This window comes from Quercus suber, unplaced genomic scaffold (assembly GCF_002906115.3).
Source record: "Quercus suber isolate HL8 unplaced genomic scaffold, Cork oak 2.0 scaffold_90, whole genome shotgun sequence".
NCBI lineage: Eukaryota > Viridiplantae > Streptophyta > Magnoliopsida > Fagales > Fagaceae > Quercus > Quercus suber.
Window position 1 is genome coordinate 754,315 of NW_027069555.1, and position 9,533 is coordinate 763,847.

General features: G+C 37.0%; 1 protein-coding gene across 1 annotated transcript; it reads right to left on the bottom strand.

Moving 5' to 3' along the window:
* Nucleotides 1-5,710: 5,710 nt before the first annotated feature.
* Nucleotides 5,711-6,430, bottom strand: LOC112040798 (uncharacterized). Its single transcript, XM_024073696.1, has 2 exons — nucleotides 5,843-6,430; nucleotides 5,711-5,800 (listed from the first exon to the last, which is right to left on the bottom strand). The coding sequence occupies exons 1-2, from the start codon at nucleotides 6,428-6,430 to the stop codon at nucleotides 5,711-5,713; spliced, it is 678 nt and encodes a 225-aa protein (XP_023929464.1).
* Nucleotides 6,431-9,533: the final 3,103 nt, after the last annotated feature.

Here is a 9,533-nt window from a genome sequence, read left to right on the forward strand (position 1 = left end):
TTTTTTTTTTTTTTTTTTTTTTTTTTTTTAATTTTTATAATAAAATGCTTCAATTGGTTTCTCAAAAAAAAAATTGTGTTATTATCAAATTTTCATATTTTATTTTTAAATATTTATTATATATATATATATAATTTTCTATAAAGGAAAATTATCTACACTATTATATGATACTAGCATTTGAGCGCGAGCTTGTACGCCTGTTCAAATGTTTTTCTATTTGCTCAATCTAAAAATTTATGGACACTTGGTCATATTAGTAGTTCTAAATATATAATATTAGTGGACAAAATGTGTAAACTTCAAATTGGGATGAATGAAAAATTATTATGAAAAAAAATTGAATTGAATTGATTGTGAGGTAAACAATTTTTTTAACTTTTTTTTTTTAATTTATTTATTTATTTTTTTGGATTTGAACGTGTATTTGAAAATTGAAAGTGGTGTAGGGGGGGGGGGGTTAGTGGGTTTTATTTTACGTATTTGTCCTCAAGTCTTGTCACTACCTAAATGTAGGGTGTAAGAGTAGTTTTAAACCATATAAAAGTTCAGTTCAAAGAAATGAATCATGTTATAATAGTATAGATTATTTGCATGATTTGCATTTATCACATTAAGATTATGATTTCAATTCTTATAAAAATTTCTTATAAAGATTTATGTAAGTGTCATAACATTATATTTTTGTTAAAATTAGAAAATGTAGGTAAATTTACACTAAAACCGAATATGACATAGATAATAGGATAGTGTAGCTTTATAGGTATGGTGTTTCCTAATAACTCATAATAAAATTTGAATGTTTTTTTTTTTTTTTTTTGAAAGGGAATAAAACTTCATTAAACTAATAATAGACATACAAGGAAACCTGCAACGCAGGATAGAGAACATACGAGTTACACCATACCAGAATGCAGAAACAGTAGAACAAAGGAAGGAGCAACACCTTTCCAAATTTGATGGCTTCTAGCTCTTTGGGCATATTGAGCAAGCTCGTGGGCCACTGTGTTGTGGTTTTTGCTTAAGTGCTTGAAATGGCAAGACTTGAAAGAGTCACAAACCTGAAGAATTCCCTGAATAAGGTGTCCAAAGGTGATTCCCATAGCCTTATCATTGATTGCTTGAATGACAGCCAAATAGTCTAATTCAAAGACAACTCGAGGCAACTAAAGTTCTTGAGCAAGAAGGACACCTTGTTCTAATGCAAAGATTTCTGTAAGCTCAGCAGAGTAATAAGACTGAAGTGGCAAGCAAAGAGCAGCCACAACTTGACCATTGTAGTCTCCAATGGCAACTCCCACACTGGAAAAATTATCTTGCTTTGAAGATGCACCATCAACATTCACTTTGTGGATTCCAGGGGGTGGCGGAACCCATTTAGAGGGGGCCGGTCTTGTTGGGTTGAAATCCCAACTGGCAGAGCAAGCATAGTCTTCCACATCAATTTTTGCCATATGCCAAACCTGGAGTGGGGAAAGGCTATCATCCTTGTGCACAATTCAGTTTCTATTGGACCATAAAGCTCAAGCCGTGGCAAAGAAGAGCTGTAAGTCTTGAGGCGTTGAGTGAGATAGGATAAATAAAGCAGAGTCCAGGAAGGATTTTCCAAAACCTTGCATTCGAAGAGGATTTTTAGGCCAAAGGTTCCAAACTAAGAATGAAAAATCACAACAAATAAGAGCATGATCTATATTTTCAGCTTCTTTACCACAAACAAGGCATATCTTATTATGAGAAATCCCTCTATTGAAAATGGCATTCATAGTAGGGAGACCATCGACACATGCTCTCCAAGCGAAAACTTTGATCTGTGCTAGTAGGTTGAGATGCCAAAGCCTTTTCCACAAAGGTTTACACGGGTTCCCAATTGAACTTTCTCCTCGAACATTTGACATAATCATATTGTGGGCTATGTGATAGGCACTTTTGTCTAAGGATTCTCCTCGTCTATTTCCAATCCAGATTATTTTGTCTTCTAGAAGGGTGTGACTTAGAGGAATCTTCAATATTGTGTCAGCTTCAAAGGAGAGGAAGGATGCTCTTATCAAATCCACATTCCACCACCTTATTAATGGGTCGATGAAAGATGAGACCATTGGGAATTAGGGAATGTCATTTGGAGGCGAAATGACCTTTTAGGTGGAAGGGGTTGGAAGCCATTTGTCATCCCAAATGTAGATTAGTTTCCCGTTGCCCACTCTCCAACGAGTTCCCACTCTAATAATATCCAAGCTGCTATGGATGCTTCTCTAGGAGTATGATGGGGAATTACCTATCTTAGCCTTTAGGATATCCCCGGTAGGGAAATATCTAGATTTGAGAACCCTAGCTACAAGAGAGTTTGGGTTTTGCAATATTCTCCATGCCTACTTAGCAAGCATTGCTTTGTTAAAAGCTTAAAGGTTTCTGAACCCCATTCCCCCATTTGCTTTCTGCTTACACATTGTTTTCTAGCTAACCTAACTCATTTTAGTTTCTTGCTGCTTCTGACCCTACCAAAAATTTCTTATCATGCTTTCTAAATCTTCGCAAAGACTTTAGGGAAGAAGGAAGCACCTTATTGTATACGTGGGAATTTCTTGTGTTACTACTTTTATGAGAATTTCTTTTCCCCCCATAGAGAGAAGTTTACCCTTCTAGCCAGGTAGCTTTTGCCCAATCCTTTCCTTAAGAACGGAAAACACTTGCTTCTTCGATCTTCCAATGAAGGATGGGAGGCCCAAGTATCTCGTGTGTCTAGAATTTTGCATAGGGCCAACGGTGGCAAAAATCTCATCCTTAACTCCTTGAGATGTGTTGGGACTGAAGAATAATGAGAATTTCTTAGTTTTTATTTTTAGACCCAAGGCTTCCTCATATTTTTGAAGGATTTGCTTCAATACCCGACATTCCTCAGCACTAGCTTTGCAGAAGAGAATGCTATCATCCGCAAATAAAATGTGGGTGACTCTTGGGACTTCCTTACTTATAGAAATGTCTATCCAATGCTGGTTACGGGCTGCCTCGTGAATAAGAGCAGAAAGCCCCTCTGTATAAATGAGAAAGAGAGTTGGAGAGAGAGGATCCCCTTGCTAAAGGCCTCGAGTAGGGGTAATATTCCCACAAGCAACACAATTTATTAAAAAACAATATGACACCGAGGTGATGCATCTCAAAACTAGATTTACCCACTTAGAATTGAAACCCAATTTCTCCACAACTGCCTGAATAAAACACCACTCGACCCTGTCAAACGCCTTACTCATATTAAGTTTTGCCATCATATAGCCCTCCTTACCTGCATTTTTGTGATTTAGAAAGTGCATCAACTCAAACGCCACAAGAACATTGTCAGTTATTAGCCTGTCAAAAGTGAAGGCACTTTGATTTTCTAAAATAATATGAGGAAGAAGAGCCTTAAATCTATTTGTAATGGTTTTTGATATGAGCTTATACACTACATTGCAAAGGCTTATAGGCTGAAAATCAACCATCTTTTTAGGGTTATTAATCTTTGGGATGAGAGCAATGTTGGTTCTATTAAGACTAGCCACAGGCATATTATCACTTAGGACATTTAAAACCATATTAGTAAAGCTACATCCCACCACACCCCAGTACTTATGATAAAAAATGGCAGACATACCATCAGGGCCAGGTGCTTTTGTGGGGTGAATCTGCTTGAGGGTAGTGGTTACCTCCTCTCTTGTGAAATTCTTGTTTAGGCTTTCATCATCTCTTCAGTCACCTTTGTGGGAATAGCAGCAGTTATCTCATGCATCAAAGTTGGGGAGGCCGTCTTATACATATTCTCAAAGTAGTCAATAGCAACTTGAGCAGTACTCTCTCTTTCAGTACACCAAGTGCCATGACTATCCCAATTCCCCATTATAGCGTTTTGCTTACGTCGCTCAGAGGCTTGGGTGTGAAAATACTGTGTTCTTATCGCCCTCCTTAAGCCAGTGTGCATTAGCCCTTTGACCCCAGTAAATCTCCTCATCATCAAGAAGGTCATTAATTTCTCTTCTTAAACTATTGATCTCAGAACTTAAAGCTCCATCCTTATCTTGAAGAGTCAGAGAGTTCAGCTCATTTCTTTTTGCTTGAATCTTTTTTGGAATCTACCCAAACACACTAGAGCTCCACTTCTACAACTCCGCGGCACATCTATTAAGATAAGCCATCACCCCCTCTGAAGTGCTAAGATCAATATCCATACCCCAAGAATTTTCAATTATAGACTTGCACTTTGTGTTTTTTGCCCACATTGCCTTGAAGTGGAAAAGCTTTGCTCGGGTTTGTCGTTGAATTACAGAAGCAAAAACAAGTGAGGCACTATGATCAGAAGTTGAATTAGGCAAGTGATGTACTTTCATATCCCCAAACTTCTCAAAGCACTCTAAGTTGGCAAAGGCCCTATCTAATCTTAAATATATTTTGTTATCCCCCCCTTGCATATTACTCCAAGTCAGAACCACAGTAGCCCAATTCCTTGAAAGCACAGTAATCAACCACTTTTCTAAAACCATCCATTTGTTGTTGGGACCTAATAGCCCCCCCTAATTTTTTTTTTGTGCTAGATAAAATCTCATTAAAGTCTCTTAGGCATAACCATGGGAGTTGCAATTGATTATTAAGAAAAGCAAGGAGGTGCCAGGACTCATACCTTCGGTGTGTCTCTGAATGGCCATAGAAGCCTGTTAGTCTCCACTTGAAACTTTTTTCCGTGTCATTGATTACTACGTCTACATGATTCTGAGAGTAACTATTTATCTCTAAGTCTACCTCCCTAGCCCATAGCAAAGCCAGTCCACCTTTCTGGCCTACACATAGGACAATAAGACCATTAGCTAGACCAAGTCTATATTTTATTCTTTCCATTCGTCGAATTTTTGCCTTTGTCTCTATTAGAAAAACTACTTTGGGATTCCATCGTCGCACCATGTCATGTAACGCTCAAACTGACCGGGGGTTCCCAAGTCCCTGACAGTTCCAACTTATGGGATTCATGGCTCCCGGCGGTGCTGCCTTGTAGCCATCGCCAATCCCTCTTCAAATTAATTCTGAGCTGTAATTGGTACTGTGCACTGCTTCTTCTGTAAAATTTCTATCCCTTCTTCTTCAAAAACTAATTTCCCCGCCCTTTTTGAACCAACACTTAAAAACTGAACCTCTGACTTTGGGCTTTTATTCTTCCCCTTTTCCCTAGCAATTCTTTTCCAATTTGCCTCTGCCTTTGTTTTCCTTGCTGTCTCTTTGCCTGTGGGGTTAGGTGAGCTTCTTTTATCTTCATTAACCCCAGCATTGCACTTCATTGGACTAGACACTTCCATTTGCTCTTTTTCTAAATGGGCTTGCCAGCCCACTAGAGAGAGTGCATCTTCAAAGCCCATAATTTCTCCCAAGTCACATAGGGTGCCAGTTGGAGGGAAAAACCCTATATCACGTGACACTAAATTCCCTGTAGCATTCTATCCTGTTTGAACTGGAAAATCACGTGTAGCACCCTGAGAACTGTCACCCACACTGACATCATACTGTCCTGTACTCCCTTCATATGAATTTTTCCGGTTACCGCATCACCGGAGTGATTCTCTCCACCATTGGAGACTGAACCAGCAGAGAGTTTAGTTGCAATATTTGTATTTTCTTCAATCCTACCCTTGCTACCACCATCACGTTCTCCACTGCTGGTTGTTTTAAACCTCTCCATTCCCTACCTTGTATTCCCTTAAGCCCGAAGCCAATCACCATATTGTCTGGGATTTTGTTGGTCTAGAGGTTCTAGACAATGCCTCTTATCATGTCCCAACTTACCGCACTGAAAACAAAAGACAGGAAGCCTTTCATACCTGAAACTTACCCAACATTTTTCCCCTTCAACACTAGCCACTCTACCCCCTCTCCTTAAGGGTTTGTCTAACTGAAGATCAACTCTGATTCTCATGAATTTGGCATATTCGAACTGCCTTGCTCGCCAATCCATTTTAATAAATCTCCCAATGCTATTGTTGAGCTCTCTGCCTACCTCCTCTGACATGAGCTCAAAGGGAAGTCCCCAAATTTGAACCCAAAAAAGGGAATGAGTGAACTTGATATTTGTAACTGAAAGCCCTCTTCTCCATCTGCACAGCAACATCAAATTATTATCAAAATTCCAAGGTCCATTTTGCTCAACCCATTTCAACTGATACTCAAACTCAAATTTGAACTGCAGGATATTATTTCCCACATCCACAATCTGAAGATCCGAGCCCACCTCCCATGCCGACCTCATCATGTTCTTCAACACCTTTTGATTCTGGTTCCTATCTGTCAAAAGGCGACCAAAAAGACGAAGGGAACATTCTTCAAGTAGATCGGACTTACACCTTGACTTTAAAGAAATTTCCTCTTCTTCCTCTTTAGTAAGTCGAAGATTGAGTAATCCCTCCACTACCGTTTGATCCATGGTAGTTAAGAGAGAGAAGGAGAACTCAGATGAGAGAGAAAAAGAGTCGGACCCAAAGAAAAAAACCTAAATGGTGAAAAGAATGGGAGGCGAACTTAGATGAGAGAGAAGGAGAGTCGGGCTCTAAGGAAAAACCCAAACGGTGAACAAATGGGAGGAGAACTCAGATGAGAGAGAAAACTCGAATGAGAGAGAATAGCTCCTACAGGGGAGAGAAAAGTGAGCAAAAAAGAAAACTAAAGCGTATAAAAAATTTGAATTTTAGTTATAAATAACAACCAGTTCTGAATTGTCTATACTACCCCCACTCTTATCCAATTCAATTCAATACTTCTATAAATAAGTTTTTTATTTGGGATATGTGATTCATTTTGTTTTTTTCAATTTACCCTCATTTACTATTGATTTTTCATATGTCGAAAGATTATTATCTATCTACTTTTTATCTATATTCTATAAGTTCTAATTTATACATTGTGTAATAAAATTTGGGTCTTAGAAGTCTTTTAATAGTAATTAGGGGTGGCAAAATTGGACACGACCCGTGAACCCGACACAACACGACATGAAATTAGTAGGTTATGGGTTGAGGTTTATTGGGTTTGTGTCATATTCGTGTTTACATGACTAGCCCGTTTAATAAATGAGTTGGGTTAGTGTTCAACATCTGAAACTCGTTTGACCCGTTTAATTAAATGACATTTTACTAATATACCTATCAAACCCAAAGTACATAAACTTATTAGTTGTTGTGGTTTATTTTCTTTGACATATTGTGATTGATTATTTGTGATATTTAGATATGCTTTAGTTTTGAATGATTATTTGTGATGCAATTACTCGTTAGTTTTGAATTTTATATTAAAAATATTTGTTTGTTTGTTTTTTCATAAATTTTTTTTTTCTTTCATTTTGATAAAATTTGATAAATAGGTCGACACGACTGACCCGTTTAATAAATGGGATGTGTTAGAGTTGATAAATCTTGACCCGTTTAATAAACATGTCGGGTTAGTGTTGGCCTATATAGTCGGATACTCAAGAATTGACATGACATGAACTCGACACGCGAACACGAATTGCCACCCCTAATAGTAATAGATTTATAATTCACCTTTTATTAAGAATATTTTTAATATACGACTTTTGTTCAATCAATGTTACATTTAAATTTATGACCAAAACTGTGTATGGCATGAGACTTTAACTATTAATAGATTTAATTTAACATCAACTTCAATTATATTACACAGACAACGATTCAAATCAAATGGATACACTTCAGCTATTTAATTTTGAAATCCAATCAAATTGCTAATTAATCCATTATCACCAAATTGGTGAGAAGATCCAAGTCTGTGGATGGACTTGATAAAAATTGGACCTTGACCAATTAATCCCAAACCCTAAAAATAAAAAATGGATATAGGTAAGGGTAGGAAATAAATCCAATTGACTCATTTTGTTTTGTCTTTATGTTGACTTCACATTTTCATACTTGCAAATCTTTTACTCTTTGATGCTCACTTACTCAATTTTCCCTAAAATATTCTCAAATTTTCTTTTTTTATGAGTTCAGTGAGGTTGATCTAACTCTGTCATCATCACGACTCATCATTGCCTCTTTGGTCTCTCACTCTTGCATAGCAACTATTGATTAAAAAAAATTATTATGACAAATAAAATCATAAATTTTATGTAATATATTTTTTAATTAATTATTTTTTATGAGCACTATTCTCTTTTTCAAAACTTTTGTTAAACTTATTTAAGTTCTACAAGAAAGAACTTGTCATATTTGCATTGAAGTAGTCCAAGGTAAAAGGACCAAATGCTACAAAAAGAATAAAAGAATCGGGCTTGGGAAGCTACACACTGACCTTACATGGGAGACTAATGAGGGAATACCCACTTTACTGAAAACAATTAATTGAATGATAAAATCGATTTTGCATCATTCCCTACTAGATCTCTAAATTAACCTCAACAATCACCACCAGTGCAATCCCCAATTTGAGGCTTGCAAAAGGAATATAAATTTTAATCCTAGTCTAGGTTAGTTTTTAGTTTTTTTTTTTTTTTTTTTTTTACTGTTGCTCCCCTGACCAATCTTCAGATTATCTATATTATTAGAACCATTAGAGTAAATGAAGTTATAAAAGTCAAAACTCAAGATATTGCCCAAGAGGCAGGCCAACTGGAATATCTTGTCACTCAAGATCTAAACTTCAATCCAACCTGCTGTGTCCCCAGATATGAAGGGCCTCTGACTTTAGAGCGACTTGTCCCAAAGCCTATAGGGGGTAGTTCCGTCATGATCACCTAAAAAGCCTTTTTATGCATAATGCAATTATGTGTATGATATGTTCACCAATAGAAGTTTGGTTGGGCTAATCAACCTCACAAATTGAAATTGAAATGGATAACTCGTATAAACATAAACGCAAGAAACCAATCATAGTAGTCAAACAAGCAATCACATGGACACGTGGATGTGTGTTCCAAACACTTTGATCTTTGTTGTTTGTTCCATGTTGGTTAAGAGTGAGCTCGCTTGTGTGTTTATAAGCAATTGTCCATGGCCTTCTGCATGATTCTATACTTTTATGAGATCTTTCTAAACTGTCTCTTAGATAATGAGAAATATATCAATTCACTTTCTAATGGGGATTTTATGAAAGGGAAAAGATGAAATCCCTCACTTCAAAAAAATCTAACATAAAGAAAAGGTATTTTAATCAAATATTACATTTTTAACACAGGTGACCTTGATTATTATTGAAAAGATGGAAACAAAGTTGAGATTGATCCCCACTTTTCTTTTCCCACCATTCCATAAACTTAACCTGTGCAGGGTGCAGCCATGGTGTCCAACCTGTAAAGTTGCAGCCAGTGGTTTGCAATTTCTTGTCCAAAATGTCCAACCGAACATACCTCCTGTTAGAAAGGAAAGCCTCGCACCTCTCATATAGAACAGGGCTAAGAAGTAAGAACCTTAATACACACAAATCCCCGTAGGCGTAATAGAACCTTTTCAATGATTAACTTGTCCAATTCTTTCATCCTCAAGAACCTGCCCTTGATTGATAAATGCACCAGTTAT